This window comes from Coffea arabica, chromosome 4e (assembly GCF_036785885.1).
Source record: "Coffea arabica cultivar ET-39 chromosome 4e, Coffea Arabica ET-39 HiFi, whole genome shotgun sequence".
NCBI classification, from domain to species: Eukaryota; Viridiplantae; Streptophyta; class Magnoliopsida; order Gentianales; family Rubiaceae; genus Coffea; species Coffea arabica.
Window position 1 is genome coordinate 14153105 of NC_092317.1, and position 19667 is coordinate 14172771.

The 19667-nt window shown below is 36.1% G+C and overlaps 1 protein-coding gene across 1 annotated transcript; it reads left to right on the forward strand.

Moving 5' to 3' along the window:
* Positions 1-472: 472 nt before the first annotated feature.
* Positions 473-4601, forward strand: LOC113740829 (uncharacterized). The gene is made up of 2 exons (XM_027268348.1): positions 473-678; positions 3863-4601. The coding sequence occupies exons 1-2, from the start codon at positions 473-475 to the stop codon at positions 4599-4601; spliced, it is 945 nt and encodes a 314-aa protein (XP_027124149.1).
* Positions 4602-19667: the final 15066 nt, after the last annotated feature.

Genomic DNA, 19667 nt, shown 5'->3' on the forward strand with positions numbered 1-19667 from the left:
AAATAAATTAGATTTATAGTGCAAAGTTGCATTTCTATGGTGCTAAGTAGTAAAAACTTCATGTTTTCACAAGAGGGAAAAATGTACTTTTCATCCTCAAAGTTTGGGCTGTTGATCAATTTCATCCTCAAAGTTTCACCCAAAACACATTTCATCCTCAAAGTTACGTAATTTTGGCCAATTAAGGACAATTGACGGGAAATGAAGAAATTAGCATTAGACCCAACTGTAAACCCAACAAAAAATGGGTTAAACCGAATGGACCCATTTTTTAACAGAACAAAAATTGTTGCAACGGACGAAAGCTAACATTCTTCTCCTTCTTCCCTCTGCCTTTTTGCAACCCCAAAATTTTTTTCCCAAAAGCCAAACCTTACACCACCTTGAAGCAATCAAATACTATATTTCTATATTTTCATTTTCACATAAAGAGAGTTGACAAGTGACCAAGGGGGATAGAGGGCTTCCAACCATGGAAGACGTGATAGTGGAAGCCCTTCTATGTAATGAACGGGAAGCTCAGATTTTAGCTGCTAGAGAACTTGGTAAACTTGCAACCAAACTAAGACAGAAGTTAGCAGAAAGAGGGATCATTTCTCGGCTCGTTACGATGCTTCGTACACAAGATTATGAAGCCATTGAAGCAGCACTCTGCTATGCTTTGTCTAGCTTTTCACAGTGAAAGGTATTGTTTGCATTAGTTAATGACAGCCCCACCTCCCCTTAAGGTGAACCAAAGGGATCGGCGGACTGCCTGCCCAACTCTCGCCAGGACTACGGAGTCAAATCACACAAAATCCTGCATAATGCGCGATGGATCCACAAGAAAACACACAATCGGAGACTACTAAGTTGGAAACATGATTTCTAAACCACACGGTGACATAGTACTTCGATTAAACACCTTAACAGAATCAAAAATGAAAACGAAAATGCAAACGGAAAGCGATCACGTCACAATTCGGCCAAGATCTGGCCGGATTAGAGGCAGTGAGTAACCCAAAATTTTTTCAAAATCCCCTGCTAATCCAGCCAAAAACTGGCCGGATTCGATGAACAGTTCCTGCCAGAAATTTTCTTTCTTTGTTCAAATGCCGCGCTCATCCGATCGTCCAATGGTTACAAGTAGCATCTCAACAAGTCCAAAGGTACCATCTCAAACAAATACACTTAATGTACATGATTAAACACTTATATACATACATAGAAAACTTTACAAATCAAAACGTGATACTTGATTAAAAGGCAATTAGGATTTTGATTACAAAAGAGCTTAACAAAAGAACGTTTACACTAGCTCGACCCTTTCTTCAAAATCACGGTTCAAAAGTGTTGTTCCCTGTAAGAAAAACAAAGATAACAGGAAGGGAGTGAGCTTACGCTCAATGAGGTACCAAAAATACAAGTAATTACGAATCATGGCATTTCACTTTTAAAGCACACATACACAACATATAAGGAGATGAACAAACACCTCAAATGGAAAGAATACAGGTGGCTCTCAGGAGCCAAAATTCATATTGCTTCACCGGAGTTTGATCAAATAGTAGTTGACACTCCGTCAACTTTCAAATAAAGTAACCCATCCAGTAGAGTACCACTTTAACTCTAATTTCGTTCACCAAACATATCTCTCACCAGGCCCGAACACCTCAACAGTAATAGTGGGTGGTAATACTCGAGTATACTGGAAATCTAGAGTCTCTAATACCCAAAGATTTCCTAGAAGTGGACTACCGTGGTTCGTTATCTAATCGACCAGACTCTTGCCGGCTTGACTCGAGTAACTAACCCCCGATTTTGAGTTCAAAGGTTATAGAATGGTCGTTGGATTCAACCCTCCAAACGACATCAACAAATACAGAGAACAGATACATATAACAAATACAGACTTATACAGTATACAGGAACCAGAATAAACAGATGAGAGAAGCGAGTGTGATAAAGTACACCCTCGTTTCATACAGAGTATACAGAAGTCACAGATAGCCCAGATAAGCAACAAATTAGGGAAGTGGTACACTCACCAGTTCAAACAAATAACTTCAAACGTTTCCTCCCGAAGTACTTGGATCACCGGCACATCCTAGACCACCAAGTTAAAACAATTGAGACTCGATTACGAGTCATATGCCTAACTAAGTAAATTATCAATGCAACACAAAAATATAGTTTTGGAGTGAAAAGGTAGTAGTTGGTCCTAAAGACATGAACGATCCAAAAACTCTTCGCTTCTACCCAAAATCATACCTACAATGATTTACTAACTCCAAACTTAAGGTGCAAAATGAAAGTAAGAATAATTCTAGGAAAATAGGATTTTCCAGTTTTGTGCACTACTATTTGAAAAATCATATCTCAAGATTCTTAAGTCCAAAATTGATAAAATTTATACCATCGGAAAATAGACTCAAAGGGGTACAATTTCTCAGAAGACACATTTATAAGATTCATACCACAAGTCAGTCAAATTCGAGCCTCAAGTCGCTGCTTTATCCAGTAAAAGACAAAATAGGTATGTAATTTCAGTCAACTTTGGAAAATCACCATAAATTACACAGACAGAACTAGGGTCTGAAATTTTCATGGTTTGTAACTCTATGAATCTAGTTTCAAACGCAACAAATGAAACTTAGTTTCGATTTTTCTTCATCAAGATACAATAGATTTCCCATAACTGCTCAAGGGTCCTGCGAAAATTTCAGCAGCACTTCCCTTGTTTCTCTTTACTTTTCCAACCTAACATCCACCCAATCTCATCTCAATTCAGCCACAATTTCACATACAAATCATAAATCATTTAACACACTTAATTAGCGTCACAATACCCTTCAATCTTAGCCAATTAAGAGCTCAACAACCAACCATAGTAAAGCCCTAATTTTGGAAACCCTAAAACTGAAATTTTACTCTACAAACTGAAATTTTCCGCAAACAACCACAACTAACATATAAAAACTTCATTTTACACCATATCAAGCTATCAGTCCATGGCCAACCAATAATTATCATATAAGGACAGAAAAATTACCAATAAATCTGAAATTTATCTTACTCTACCTTAAATCATGAAATCTTCCACAAAATAGCATATTTAGCCACTAAAAATCACTAATTTACCATTATTAAGAACAAAGAGGGAATTTCTTGACAAAGTACCTTAGAACCACAAGAGATAAGGTAGCTTAGTGCTTTCTCTTCCAAAACCACTCCACCAACCTCTTTAATCCTTCCTAGCAAGGACATTTTATGAGGTAATTTGAGGTTTTAACGGTTGGAACTCAAGATTTGATCTTGGAATTGAGAGACAAGGTGAAGGTTTTCTCTCTTTTCTTTCTCCTCAATGGCCGGCCAAAGCAAGAAAAAGTGAGAGGAAATTTTGGTCCAAATTGGTTTTAGGAAAGTAAGAAAGCTTTGGTCAAGGTCCACCTTCGAATAATAACGCGACACGTGGCACCTCTAATGTTTATCTCATCCTCTTGTCTCCCAATACTAATTAATCTAGCTAACCTCTAATCATCTCCTAATACCTGGTAAAATAATGTCCCTTAATACAAAACTTTACCTAGTCGTCAAAATTCACCGCACTTAACGCCCTAGCGGGTCCCACGTACAATATACACTACTAATGTCCCATAAACTAACTTATACTCGAAAAATGATTTAAAAACTGTACTTTCTTATAAAAAATTCTGGTAAATTAATATAATAGGGTAAGGTAAAAAAAAATGGCACACGAGGAAATAAAATAAAAGAATATAAAATAAGAAAATTTTGCGTGTCCTCACACAGCTTTTGAAGTTGCATCCGAAGGCATTGGCTGTAGAATTGTTCCCCATCTAATTTTGCTGTGATTTTGCAGAAACAAGATCCTAATTGCAAATTCTGGTGCCATACCAGTATTGCTGGAGATCATTCAATGCCAAAAAGAGTCATTGATTGACCTTGCAGCAGCAACCCTCTTGGTTCTTTCTTCTTGCTCCGCTAACAAGCTAGCAATCGCAGCATATGGGGCTATCTCGATCCTGGTTGGATTCCTGAATTTCCAATTGGTAGAAGAACGCGGTTTCCAGAATCTAAGCGTGCAGGCTAAGCTCGATATCATATCCACATTTCACAATCTCTCCACCTATCCTCAGATAATCCCATCTATCGTTTCTTCTGGTATGGTAAAAGCCATGCTTCAACTAATGTATGAGTTCGGAAAACAATCAGAGATGATTGAGAAGGCGAGGGCATTACTAGAGAAGATGGTTTCCTCGTCAGAGATTGCACTGAAGAAGGTTGTTGAGACTGCATCTCTTATAATCCACTTTCTAGTGATGGCCATCGAAGAAGGTACACCACTATGCAAAGAGCACGCTGCAGCTACGTTACTGGTCATGTGCCAAAGCTGTAGGGACAGATGCAAATCCAAAGATTGGCTAAAAAATTTTGGGGTTGCAAAAAGACAGAGGGAAGAAGGAGAAGAATGTTGGTTTTCATCTGTTTCAACAATTTTTGTTCCGTTAAAAAAGGACTCCATTCGGTTTAACCCATTTTTTGTGGGTTTACAGTTGGGTCTAACGCCAATTTCTTCATTTCCCATCAATTGTCCTTAATTGGCCAAAATTACGTAACTTTGAGGATGAAATGTGTTTTGGGTGAAATTTTGAGGATGAAATTGATCAATAGCCCAAACTTTGAGGATGAAAAGTGCATTTTTCCCTTCACAAAATTTAATGTTTCAATCATTAAAAGAAGTTACACATGGAGTATTTGTATAAAATACGATGATTTGAAGTTAATTCAAGTTAACATGGAGAACAAATGATGATATAATAAAGAAACAAGAAAAGAAAAGATTGGAGGATATGACACATTTTGGTATTTTGGCCATAACTTGAGTTACAAAAATAAGATTGAAATGATTCTTAATTTATGGGCTCAAGAGGAATCTTAATATGATTTAACACTTTGTCTCTTGCATGGAATCCTCTATAAATAGCAGCCTTTGGAGAACATTTTAAAAACTTTGGAAGGCTAGATAAACTCACAAAAAATGTAGTCTTCACTAGAATTTCCTTAGTTCATTAGTTTAGTTTAGTTTAGTATAAAGTAGTATAGTTTCTATCTACTCTTGTATATTCGCTAAATTAGGATGAAGATAGAAATGAAGAAGGAGGGGGTGAAACTCATGTGACGAGGGTTATCTCTTCTCCAACTCTTTATCTTTTGTATTGGATTCTTAAGTGTGATTAATATGCAAGTTTTGGATTTGTATTTCAATATGTGTTTCTAAAGTTTATGCCTAGAGTATGGATGGACTTGCTATATCTTGTTAGTGATACTTACTTGGTTATTTGATGATATTATTTTGAGCAAATTATTTATCACTTTTGCTTTTCCAATCGTGATTAACCGGCCATTAATTATGATAATCTTAAGGTGTTAAGTTTACAATAAGAATTTGAATTTAACCTAGTTCAAGGAAGTGATAAACCTAGGGAATACACTCACGAGAGTAGATATGCACTTATGTGACTTTAGTAACTTGTTTCATGTAATTTCATAGAAGGAATGAGCTTGTAGCTAATTTCATAACCACGACAGTAGGCTTGGCTTAGTTACAAGTATAATTGATTCGCTACGAGAATAGGTTTCACATACATTAGGAAATTACGCCATAACTACCTAAGATAACAGAATTCACTTAACTAGTAACTTCACTTGCAAGAATAGTAAGGAATTCCATACCTCTAGGAGTTTTCACTATTTTATTACTTTTATAGTGTAGATTTAATTTCTTGTACTTGTGATAGTCTAAATAATAAAGAAATTCAAAAAATATTGATAATTGACAATCTTCCCTGCGGGATCGACACCTAATACCCCTATACTCAATAAACGACTCGTATACTTGCAAAAAATTGCGTGTGGGGTGTTTAGGATTTTATAAATGTAAAACTTGACAATGGATGAGCTAACTGTTATATGTATACCCCACGCTCGTCAAGTTTTTGGCGTCGTTGCCAAGGAAGATTTGGCAATATCAGTGCCAAACATAACTTTATTAATTTAAACATTTTTACTTATTTTTCTTGTGTTTGTAGTGTTTTAATTGTTGTTTGTACGGCCTTTTTAAGTCTTTGTTTATATTTTTTTTATGTTTAGAGTCATCTATTCTTCTTAACTCAACATGTTTTTGAGTTATTTTGAAAGCATGTTTAGGGATTTAAGAAGAGTAGTAAACATAGGCGGACAATACTTGAGAAGTGGAAGATTGGCAATGGATGCTTACTACGTGCAAAGCTCCATGAATAGAGGTAACCAAGAAATTACCGAAGGTATGTCATTTGAAGATGGTTTAAGGAACTTAAACCCAAAACTTGATGTTATAATGTTAAAAGTTCAATTGGACACCATTATGCATAAAATTGAACAAAAGAGGAATGTTGTGCCTCTAATTCTAATCATGTGATTTGTGACTTGTGTGGGGGTTATCATGCTACCCATACATGTAGGCAAGTACAAAATGTAGATTATTTTGATGAATTTGAGCATTGCAAGTCTTATTTTCATCAATATGGTGCTAATTGGGATAATTTTTATGCTTACCGTTTGGATAATCAACATACATATAATGCTTCTCTATGTTTATATGATTACCAATCCAAATGTGTCCAATATGAATCTAAGCCACCTTGGAAATTAGCTATAGAAAAGCTAGCAAATACAACCTCTGACCGTTTTGATAGGGTTGAGAAAAGATTAGATGAATTAACTTCTCATTTTGGTAGAATACAAGATCAATTACATGTATTGTGTTAAGTTATTTCTTCTAATGATATGCAAAATAACCCTATCATGAATGGTGAGCATGTTGCATGTGAAAATGGATTGCATTTTGATGAAAATGATGCATTTAATATGTGTTTCAATGAAAAAGAGTCCATTTCACATGATAGTACTTTTGGAGCTAACCTTGAATCTCAAGAGGTGAGCTTTAATGACTCATTGTTAGCTCTTCTTGAAGAGTGTATTGAAAGTATATGTTTTAAAGGTATTATTGTCCAAGAAAGTCATGCAGACATTCCTGTGGTGAGTTCTTAAATGACACACATTCAAGGTAATATCTATGACTCACTTGAGATTGGTAAGCCACTTCCATCTCTCTTATCATTTGAATATGTGGTTTTTGCTATAAAGTCACCTTTTAATGATCCAACACGACCTAAAATGGTGAATTATTCATTAACAAAACCCTCTTAAAGAAATGAGGTTATATAGTCGAGCCAACGACTATAAATAAAAACACTTGTTGGGAGGTAACCCAATGCTTTTGTTATTTATGTTAATTTTATGTTTAAATTATGTGTTTGAGTTATCTTGTTGTTTTTCTTTTGTAGGTTTGGGAAATAAAGGAAAAAGTGATCAAATGAGGTGAAAAAGGCGAAATTTGATCAATAACTCCACCCTCCATTTGAGTAAAAATTGTTTTTAATATGTTAAAGAGGATTAAAATGAATGTTTTGATTGTTTTAAATGTGCGTACATTGAATATTTTGGCAATAAAATGATCTAGAATACATTTTGAGTAATTGGGATAAAAGCATAATTTTTGAAACGTTAAGAAATTTCTGCCAAAAAACTGTAGAATGAAGAAAATGCGAACTCAGAAATACGCGACCTCAAGTCGCATTTTCATGATTCACATATTCATTTTTTCGAAAATAAAGAAGAAAATGCGATCTTCAAAACGCGACAGCAAGAGCCACATATTTGATTCTGCAATTTTTCAACTGAAAATGTGAGTTCCAAAACCTGACCTCAACCTCGGGTTTTCTGCAGTCGCGTTTTAAGGTTTCTTTTTAAAGAATCAAAATGCAAGTTCCTTGTTCATTCTCCTCTTCTTCTTCTCATCATGGTTTCTCGCTACACTCACACACGCTTTACCAATCTCCTCTTATACACCATTTTCTTGCAAGAATTCATCCAACAAACATCATTTGACCTTCATAGAGCCATTTTAACCGATTGAAATTCACATAAAATATCTCAAAAATCAGATTAAGGTTAGGGTTCATATTTTCTAATTTCTTCAATTGGAGGTCAAATGGAGTGATTATTATAGAGTTTTTTTTTTTGCATTATTTGCATCACCAAACATCACTCTACCAATTTGAGATAAATTTCTTAAACTTAATTTCGTATTTTATAATTCCCCATTTGCATATCTTTTGAAGTTAATGATACGCTTTGAATGGTGAATTTGTGATGTTATTTGTTGATATATATATTCCATTATACTTATTTAATAGTTTTAACCATGTTTAGATAATCAAATATGAGAATGTGATGATCTATGTAATGTTTTAATTTATGCATATTTTTATTTTATGATCAATATAGTGATTGGTCTTGGAATGTTATTAAGCATAATTGAATGGTTCAAATTACTAAAATGTGACTTGTTTATGATACTTACATGTATAAATTCATTAAATGGTGATATTTTAGACAATTTGGTTACTTAATCTTCATATAGAGCATGATTGCATGATAAATTTTGAATATGTGAAGAATTTGGCAATTTTAGTGAAATTTTAGAGTTGAAACTAAACATGTGCATAATGTATGTTTCTTAGATTGAGTTTTTGTGAGGACTCGAAAATTTTCTTATTTATCGAATATTACAAGTTTACTTAAATATTTATTTACTCATTTTCTACGAATTATTTATTTCGATCATTTAAAAAAAAAATCCATTTATATGGAACAACGCCTCTTTTATATTTTAAAGCGTCTTGTTGGAAAATTCAATTTTTCGAAAAATTCGTTTAGATTGGAATAACGAGTACACGTTTTTCGGGGCTATACTTGAATCGGGAGTATATTAATATTGGAGAATTAATAATGATCAATAGTAGATTAAGAAAGGTTAATTGAGGAATTAATGCTCGACTCATGTAAAGACTCACAAAAATTTACCTATTTTAAATTTCAAATTCTAGCTCATTTAATTATTTATTTGGCCAATTGGCCCAAATATTATTTTCTAACCTTTTTAGACCTAATTAAAGGGATCTATGGCTTAGTTATATTTTTAAAGTGACTCGTTTCAAAATTTAATTTCTGAAGACTCGTTAAGTGAAAATAGTGAATACGCGATTGGAGTAAATAATTGAATCGAGGATATAATAAGTTTGAAAAAATTGGAGACATGTACATTAGTCCTAAACTAGGTATTTTATGTTTAAGTGCTCAAATATTAGTTAGTAATATTATCGTTATAAGAATTTCTTAGAAATTTCGCGTTATAGCGCTTAAATTGGAAATACGCATTTTTACGCGCGCGATTAATTGAAGGACCTTAGACGTTTACTTTGGGACTACTAAGAGTGAATAATGATGATATGAATGTAAATGCATTATAGGTTTAGTGCACTAGTGTAACAAATTTAAGAGGAATTGAGCACAAAACGCGCGCGTACGCGCACTATTTGTGGTTGACTTTGTGCACCTAATACTTAACCATTAAGCTATCTTCAAGAAGCAAGTTCCATCAGATTTTTCCCTCTCTCTTCTCTCTCCTAACAGCCGAACAAGAAGAAGAAAAACAGCTCAAGAGTTCTTCAAATTCCTTCATCAAATCTTCATCAAACTTCCTCCAATTCACTTCAAATTTCACCCACACTTAGTTTAGCACTTGGAGATTTCATCTAGCTAAGAAAAGGAGCTGCAATCCATGGGTTTTCTAGAGTTAAGGAGAGCCGAAATTTCTGTCTTGCACATCAAGAGAGGTAATGGACGATCAACCTCTTAATTCTTGATTTATGGAAGTTAGATTACACTCATGAGCTCTTGGATTCTCATGGGTATCTTTAAATTGTTGTAAAATTGGTGAGTGGGCTCTATGAACTCCCACTTTGATGGAAAGATTGATTTGATGTTTGATGATGAAATTAATGGTGGTTTAGTGCTTATATTAGTGGGTTAATGTTTAATTGTTGGTAGAAAATCAAAGGAGGTGCTTGGAGCAAAAGTGACCATTTTACCACTGCCTTGTCCGACCACTTTTGTGCAAAATTTTGAGGTTCTAATGGCTTGATTATGTTTTTTACATGTTATATTGGTTGTGTAAAAAGTTTCATTGAAAAATAACTTGATTTGGTCACCCAAATGTTGGATTTACGACAGCTTAGCAATCTGGAAATTTATCCCGTATTCACCCAGGCAGTGTATTTGTTTCGGCTATATCTTTTTACTCCAATGTCGGAATTGAGTGTCGTTTGAGGCACTAGAAACTAGACATTCCCAGATTTCTAACGGTATAAAATGCACATTCTGGTTCCATTTGAGTGAGCCAAACCATTCGTTTGAAATCCATTATCCTGTTTCATTGCTTCCTGGAAGGCAGCACACGAGTTGCAAATTGATGCTCACGAATGAGCTGTTTATTGACAGATTTTGAAAATGTTTTCTTCTGAGAAAATATAGCCTTATGAGTCTATTTTCTAACGCCACCAACCACGCTCAATTCTGAGTTGAATTGAGTGATTTATGATCGAAATTCAAAACTGACTTTGTGAACAAAAACAGTGTTTTGGACAGATTTGAAACTAACTACGGTTTGGGACTTGTTATCCAATGCTTCTTATTGTAAATCATCTATCGAATGTACCTTGAAGATATTTTGGACATTTCCTACTGGAATGAACCATGTTTGAGATGTTCCTTGACCAAATGTTTGGAAACGGAAAAACGGAAGTTCAAAGGCAGCTTAGCCTTAGAATTTCTTGGAATTTCAACAGTTTTGTTAACCCACTTTCTGTGCTTATTTCTCCATGAAATTTGGTAGAGGAACAACCCTTATATGGTAGTATTATACTGCTAATTTTGGTGTTATTCTAAGACCATTTCATGGTTCAAATAAATTTCCAAAATTCATGACTTGGTGTTGGAAAACCCTTGTTTAACAAGAAAATTTGGGTAATTTTGAGCTACCATATCTTGGTGCTCGAAACTTCAATTCTCATTCCGCTTGTTTTATTTTAAACCTTGTTTGCAACTCTAATTGAGTTCCAAATTCCAAAGGCTAGTTCAAATTGGGTGAATTTTTCCGAATTTCCAAAGTTGGCCAAAAACCAACCCCGAAAGCTGTCCTCATGTTTAAAACAGCAACTTTGAGCCAATTTTTGAATACTCTCCGTCTGGAATCATGGAAGAGTATATTCTATGAACTTTTAGTACCTTGGAAGAGGTTTCCAACGGTACCAAGTTTTCCAATTTTTGACTTGTAAAGCGTGAGATACGATTTTTCAAATGTATCATATCAAAACTGAAATTTTCCGAATTTCAAGGAAATGGAGTTTTTCGAGTACTCCTTATTCCTTCGACACTATTTGAACGTTTTATACTTGATTTCCAAGATGAAAACTAAATTTCTCTTGTACTTTAAAACCGCACTTGAGAGCCTTGATTTAGGATATATAAGGCTCGTTTCACGAGATTTTCTAAGATTGTGCTATGGTACGATCTTCTTTAATAGTAAGGGTTTGTAAATGATTGTCTATTGTTAATTGCTCAGGCACACAAGAGGACCTTCAAGAGGATCCCACAGTGAACGCCTAAAGCTCCGAGGGGCATTTCTTCCTCATTTCTTATATTGGTGAGTGTCAAGTGTGTGTATTATGTGATATATCTGCAAAGTGATAAGTGTTATATAAATTGAGATTTTGAAACCTTTGAGTCGAGTGTGTACTTTATCGCACTCGTCCTCATTTAAACGAAGTGAACTTGAGTTCGTGAAGTGAAGTGCTTACTTGTTTAAGTAACTTGTTAAGTAAATATATGTGAAGTGTTTAAGTGATTATTTATGCTGTGATTGCATAAGTCGTTGGAGTGAATCTCCTCGATACAAAAGTGTAAAAGTGGGGGACGCCCAAACTCTCTTATTGGCTAGCCTTGGATTCGAGCCAGCATGGGCTTGGTCGAGCTCCTCAGTGAACCATGAGATTTCATAAGCTCGACCTATTGAGAGGTCTTGCTTGGCATACTCGCTGAAGTATCGCCTCATAAATGTATTGCGAGCCCGGTGTGGTATGTAAGGTTGAGAAGGGGAAGTGTAAGTGATGTTTCTACGGATTAAACCTACCCGGTTGACGGAGTGTCAATGCGTGGAGGTTCGTGATCGTACAAGTGAAAAATAGCTCCTGAGAGTTCCCATATCCTTGAATTGTTTCTGGTTAATTTTCAGTGAAGTGCTCTTTATTGAATGGTTATTGTTTTAAATTGATTAATTTGGGAGTGTTACTTGAACTACGTGCTTGCATGTGTGTTCTCGGCCTCACGAGCGTTTTGCTCACCCTGTAGATTTGTTTTCCTTAACAGGATTGGCATAGAGTGAACTTGAGGAAGCCCCCTTTTGATGTACCTTTGGTTGAGGGTTTCTAAGGTATTTTGGGCTGGACCTCTTATTGGCTGTACTTTTGGGACCCTAATGTATGGTTTGGACATTTGATGTATTTGGATATTCGATGTAACCTTTGAAAATCCGATGTAAGGATTGGATAATTGTTAAACATCGCTAAGTTTGAACGCTTCCGCACTATTCGACTTTATTTATCTGGTTGTGATGTCTAGTACTGTTTTAAGCTTGAACGGGATTTGTACCGAGTCCTGGCGAGAGCTGGGCAGGCGTTCCGCGGATACCCTTTGGTTCGCCTTAGGGAGAAGTGGGGGCGTCACAGTTTTGCTCCTAATTTGTTATTATATGGTGATATTATAATTACCTAGAAAAGGATATATGCTTATACATCATATTCTAGGTAAAGAGGATGCTAATTTTGTCAAATGCATAAAAAGTTACGATAATGCGGTGTGATGATGTGAGAAATTTTGGCAACAAATTATTTGCAACAACTCTTCATGCTTTTGTCACTTTTTGCATCTTTTAACCCTTACCTAGTTTATTTGCCATTTTTTATTTTAGGTTTTCTTACAAATGGTTACCTATGAAACTCGTGAAATTCATGATTTGGATTTAGTACATTTTGGATTGACGGCTTGTGAAATTTCATATTTGTGCACTTTGATCGCAACAATAAGGGAGTATTACTTCTTTATCTTGGTTTTCCTGTTTACACATTGAGAACAATGTGCATGTTAAGTGTTTGGGGGGGAGAATTGAGATTATATATGTTGGTTGTAATTGACTTGTGCTTGAAATGATTTGGACTTGATATTGGGAATATTTCTTGTGCTTTAATTTGTTCAAACTAGAGTTTGTTGGCAGGGAGTTTAGTCCATTTATAAGGGAAAATTTCACCAAAATTTTTTCAAAATCTTGTCCAAAATTGTGAAATTACCCCAAAAGGTTTCAAATTTTTTCAATTTTATCCAAGGGCAACAAGTTTTATACCATTAGCAATTCAAATTCCTTCTACTTTTGAGATAAATATATGGGATTTGAAAACTTCTTTTCTCGTTTAATTTGAAAATGACTATTATGTGATTGCAATTTGTGCATTTATAGAAAAATATATCATGTGAAGTGGAGAAAATTATGTCTACATTTTACATATTTGATGAAATTTCTTCTCTCTAATCGATTTTGCATAGTTAAGTGATAAATATGGTTAATAATTGCAATACTATCAGCGCAATCTGAACTCCTCTTAATCCTGTCTTGAAACGAATCAGAACACCAGTCTAGACTAGAGCCAGCCAGAGAGTGCCAAGAGAGGAGAAGTAGTCAATCATGTGACTGGATACAGTTGGGCAGGATGGCATTAAAAACTTTCTTACCCTCTTCTCAGCTTTCGGATGCCACGTCTTTGACTCATTGACTCATTTTTGTCTCATGATTATTCTTTTGAGGGAATGTTTATTAACTTTTCTTTGAAAAAAAATAAAATAGAAAAAGAAAAAGAAAGAAAAAAGAGAGAATAAAAGTTGTTCTATTGCAATAGTTCTTGAATTTAGTAACCGTGAATTTTCATTTAAAAATGTCGACTTTCGCGTAAAATGGTACTTGAATTAAGAGTAGGCAAGACAACTTCAGGATGTGAAGTGTTGAGTAACCGGGAATTTTCATCTAAAAAAGTCGATTTTCACGTCAAAAGCACTTTGACTACTTGAGTAATATTTAGCTATGATATAAGAATAAATCCCTTTTTAAAATATAAATAAGAAAACTATTATGGGTTTAGGAAGTATTTTATTGACCATATGACTTGTTTGTGAAATTAAGAAAGGATGAGAAATTGACTTGAACTTGTTATAATTGTGGTATAATTGACTCTTCTTTATTTGATATTATGAGTACTTGGTTTTAGTTGAATGATTGCATATTAGTTATTTACCTTGTTTGGAGGAAATGAAATTGAATGGTGCACATATGTTTATTTTCAAAATTTTGGATCATTGTTGCTTTATATTTCTTATTGCTTGAGAACAAGCAATGGTTCAAGTGTGGGAGAGTTTGATAAGTGCATATTTTACATGTTTTAAGTGTGTTTTATTAGTTAGTTTTGGTGTGTTTTAACTATTTTTATAACTATTGAACTAAGTTTTTAGTGAAAATATGCATTTTGTGGTTTGAGTGGTAAAAATTACATTTCTATGGATTTTAATGATGAAACTTCATGTTTTTGTACATTTAATGATTCAATCATTAATTGGAGTGAATTGAGAAGATAATTGGATGATTGATGATGGTTTAAAGTGATAAAAAGAGAATATGATGTGCAAGAGATGAAATGCAATTAATGCAAGTTTTTCAGCTTTGACACCTTGTGGTACTTCGGCAATATCTTCAACTACAACTATTGGATTAAGATGATTCTTGTATCTTTTTAGCTAAGAGATAGATCTACATTTGGTATGAAGACATCGAAATCTAGTTTAATCATTTTCCTTGATACGAACTCGACCCAACAAGAACCTGTCTTGAAGAACCAAGTCGATCAGGCAGCGGAATGATCTATCTTGATCAGGTTAATAGAACAATAACTACCATGCTAGACCTAAAGAGAACCCGTCTCTCAAAACCTAGTGGATTGGTTATTTGTTATGGAACAATAACTACCTTACTAGACCTAAAGAGAATCCGTTTCTAAAAACCTAGTGGATTGGTTATTGGCTTGAAACAACAAGATGATGTGATCATCTTGCCTTGAACACCAAAAGTATCCAAGCTAAATACTTGATACTGTTCAAGGAGAAACTCAAGTTCCATCAAGGAACTCCATAAAAGGAGACAACTCTCTTTTTATTAATTCATCTTCAATCTCATGTATCTCAATAGTTAAATAAAGTTGGCTATTTATAGCCTTACAAGACTCAAAATCCTAATCTAAATTGGAAACAATACAAGTTTCCTAATTTGACTTGACACAACTTCCTAAATAAATTTGGAAGCAATTAACTATTTTTCTAAAACTCTAATTCAATTAGAATAGGAAACTAACTGACTCAATTGGCTTAACTATGGTCAACATGACCTTAGCCTTTATTTCCCTTAATAACTCAAGACTAACTAACAAGTATTGCTGGAAACTTACTTAAATAAATAACAAGAAATAAGCATGACAAATCTTCAATGATTCTTGAACCCAATTGCACCATCAACCATCAATTGAATTTTCTTGAATTTGAAGGGAATCCAAATCTTCATGTTCTCATCATTCCACTCCTCTTGAAAGACGATCTGTCCTCAAATCGAGTGCTTGCTTACAAAGGAGTAACTCGGAGAATGTCTTGATAAATGCAATCCAAGAACCATGTCGCCAACTCAACTTGATTATAAACATGAACCATTGCACATGCTCCATTTGTCAAGAATATCTTTACCTAATTGTACTTGGCCAGAATTTGGAAGTCAACCAATATTTGGAAATCAATCAAGATTTGGCAATCAATCAAGATATCAATCAAGATTTGGAAACAATTCAAGGCAAGGCTGCCTTTTTTTTTTTTCCTTCTTTCTTCCCTTTTTTTGTTTTTCTAACTTGCCAATTCAAGAAAATAAGGTAGCTGCACTTCAAGATTCAAGAGGATGATTTTTAGAGTTTTCAAAGTATCAAGAAACAAACACAAGGTAAAAAAAAAAAAAATTCGGATGAACAGTACTACTACAGTAGCGTCGGATGAACAGTACTGCTACAGTCATGAACAGTGCCGATGAATAGTACAGTCGTGAACAGTCCAAATTTTTTTTTTTTTTTTTGCTTTTGATGACTCAACACAAGTTTACGACTTCACTTAGAAGAAATTTAATGGGAGTTAAACCCTTGAAAAACCTATTTTTAAGAACGTAATCACACCAAAAAATTTCAATCTCGATCAATCAAAGGATAGGTTAGACTCAAGTGATAAAATCAAGAAAACAAGAATCAAAATTTATTTTTTTGTTTCTTTTAAATCAAAAGGCGGCTAGGGTTTTGGTAGAAAAATAAACAGAAAAAAAAGAAAAGAAAAGGATATTAACCTGAAACAAGAGCCGAAACTCTGATACCAGATGATACGAACTCGACCCAACAAGAACCTGTCTTGAAGAACCAAGTCGATCAGGCAGCGGAAGGATCTATCTTGATCAGGTTATAGAACAATAACTACCATGTTAGACCTAAAGAGAACCCGTCTCTCAAAACCTAGTGGATTGGTTATTTGTTATGGAATAATAACTACCTTGCTAAAGCTAAAGAGAATCCGTCTCTAAAAAACCTAGTGGATTAGTTATTGGCTTGAAACAACAAGATGATGTGATCATCTTGTCTTGAACACCACAAGTATCCAAGCTAAATACTTGATACTGTTCAAGGAGAAACTCAAGTTCCATCAAGGAACTCCATAAAAGGAGACAACTCTCTTTTTATTAATTCATCTTCAATTTCATGTATCTCAATAGTTAAATAAAGTTGGCTATTTATAGCCTTACAAAACTCAAAATTCTAATCTAAATTGGAAACAATACAAGCTTCCTAATTTGATTTGACACAACTTCCTAATTGGTAGTGTTGCAAAACTACGTGGACATGCCTGAACTAATTGATAAGGCATCCAAGATCGAGAGGAGGCTTAAGAGGAGGGATAACACTCGTAACCCTAGCTTCTCGGCAACGCCTGTGTGGAGAGGCAACCCGACCTTTCGAACGGGAACGGCCTAGTCCAGGGGTACCCAAGTTTACTCCTAAGACCGAACCACCCAAGCCATTACCAAAGGCCACTCCAAGGCCTCCATTCGACTCTTCCAAGCCAAGAAGCCGCGACAAATGCTTCAAATGCCAAGGATTTGGGCACATTGCTTCCCAATGTCCTAATAGGCGTACCATGATTGTCCTACCGAGCGGAGATGTCGTATCGGACGATGAGGATGAATTCGCCGAGATGCCTCCATTGACTGCTGAAGGTGAAGATTCTGAGGAGGAGGTTGAGGCCACTACCGAACAAGTGGGTGTTGCTCTAGTAGCCCGTCGGGCTCTTGCAACCCAAGTCAAGAAGGTGGATGAGGCCCAACAAGATAACATCTTCTACACAAGATGTCATGTCAAGGATAGAGTATGTAGCCTCATCATCGACGCAGGTAGTTGTACAAATGTGGCAAGCACTCTCATGGTGGATCATCTTTCCTTGCCCACATTAAGGCACCCTAGCCCATACCGCTTGCAATGGCTCAATGAGAGTGGCGATATCAAGGTCACCAAGTGGGTGGTAGTGCCTTTTCGAATTGGGAAGTATGAGGACGAGGTCCTTTGCGACGTCGTTCCAATGCAAGCTTCTCACATTTTGTTAGGACGGCCATGGCAATATGACAAGAAGACTACTCGCTATGGCTTTACCAACAAATACTCATTCTTGCACCACAACAAGAAGATGACGCTTGTCCCTCTCACATCTCAACAGGTGCACGAAGACCAATTGCGATTGCAACAAGAGCATGAACGAGAGTTGTCCAAGAAGTCAACCGATTCTAAAGCAAACACTAAGGCACCAGTCGAGAGAACATCTATCCCTGGAACATCTGGTCGAATGGAGAAACGGCCCAACTTACTTGCCAAGAACAGGGAAGTTCACAAGTTACTTCTGTCTAAGCAAGTTGTCTATATTTTATATTGCAAAGAGGTGATTTTACTTTTCCATGAGGCACTCACTGACTTACCTCCTGAAATTTCTTCTTTGTTGCAGGAATTTGAGGACGTTTTCCCAGACGAGATTCCAAGTGGACTACCCCCACTTAGAGGGATCGAGCACCAGATAGACTTCGTCCCTGGAGCAGCCTTGCCGAACAGACCGGCCTACAAGATGGGTCCTGAAGAGACTAAGGAGATCCAGAGGCAAGTGGACGAGCTCTTGGAAAGAGGTTGGACTCAAGAGAGCATGAGCCCATGTGCAGTTCCTGTCATCCTAATTCCAAAGAAAGAGGGCACTTGGAGGATGTGTATGGATTGTCGTGCCGTCAACGCTATTACAGTTAAGTATCGTCACCCTATACCTCGTTTAGATGATTTGTTTGACGAATTGTATGGTGCAGTCATATTCACCAAGATCGATCTTAAGAGTGGCTACCATCAAATTCGAATGAAGGAAGGGGACGAGTGGAAGACGGCCTTCAAGACTAAGTATGGTCTGTATGAGTGGTTAGTTATGCCGTTTGATTTGACTAACGCTCCTAGTACATTTATGCGTCTTATGAATCATGTGCTTCGTCCTTTCTTAGGTAAATTCGTTGTTGTTTATTTTGACGACATTCTGATATACAGCAAGAGTCTTGAGGACCATGTAGCACATGTACGAGCTGTCCTTGAGGTTTTGCGTCGGGAGAGGTTATTCGTCAATCTATGCAAATGTACTTTCTGCACTAATGAGCTTATTTTCCTTGGTTATAAGGTTAGTGCACAGGGCATTAAAATGGACGAGAGCAAGATCCAGGCCATCAATGACTGGCCCGTGCCCAGGACCATGAGTGAAGTTCGGAGTTTTCACGGCCTTGCGAGCTTTTATCGCCTGTTCGTGAAGGATTTCAGCACTATAGCTGCCCCTCTTACCGCCATTATCAAGAAGGATGTGACGTTCGAATGGGGTGAAGCTCAGGAGAGGGCGTTCCAACTCCTTAAACACAAGCTCACACACGCACCTTTATTGTCCTTACCTAGTTTTGATAAAGCTTTTGAGGTTGAGTGTGATGCTTCTGGTGTAGGCATTGGAGCCGTGCTGATCCAAGAGGAAAGGCCGATCGCGTACTTTAGCGAGAAGTTAAATGGTGCCGCCTTGAACTACTCCACCTACGACAAGGAACTCTATGCTTTGATTCGTGCACTAGAGACATGGCAGCACTACTTGAGGCCTAAGGAATTTGTCATCCACACTGATCACGAGGCTTTAAAGCACCTCAAGTCTCAACAAAAGTTGAATAAGAGACACGTCCGGTGGGTCAATTTTGTGGAGTCCTTTCCCTATGTGATCAAATACAAAGCTGGCAAGACCAATGTCGTTGCCGATGCACTGTCCAGGAGGTATGCCTTGACTGCTTTACTTGATGCTAAACTCCTTGGATTTGATCTTATCAAGGACCTCTATGATACCGACTCGGATTTTTCTGCTATCTATGCATCTTGCGCTAAGTCGGGTCAGGGCAAGTTCTTCATCCATAATGGATTTCTGTATTGTCATGATAAATTATGCAT

What these genes read in the sequence shown, in the direction of transcription:
- LOC113740829 (XM_027268348.1), top strand. Translation starts at nt 473, where the DNA reads ATGGAAGACGTGATAGTGGAAGCCCTTCTATGTAATGAACGGGAAGCT. An exon ending in GCTTTGTCTAGCTTTTCACA is followed by an intron (nt 679 to 3,862) that starts GTGAAAGGTATT and finishes GTGATTTTGCAG; the next exon opens with AAACAAGATCCTAATTGCAA.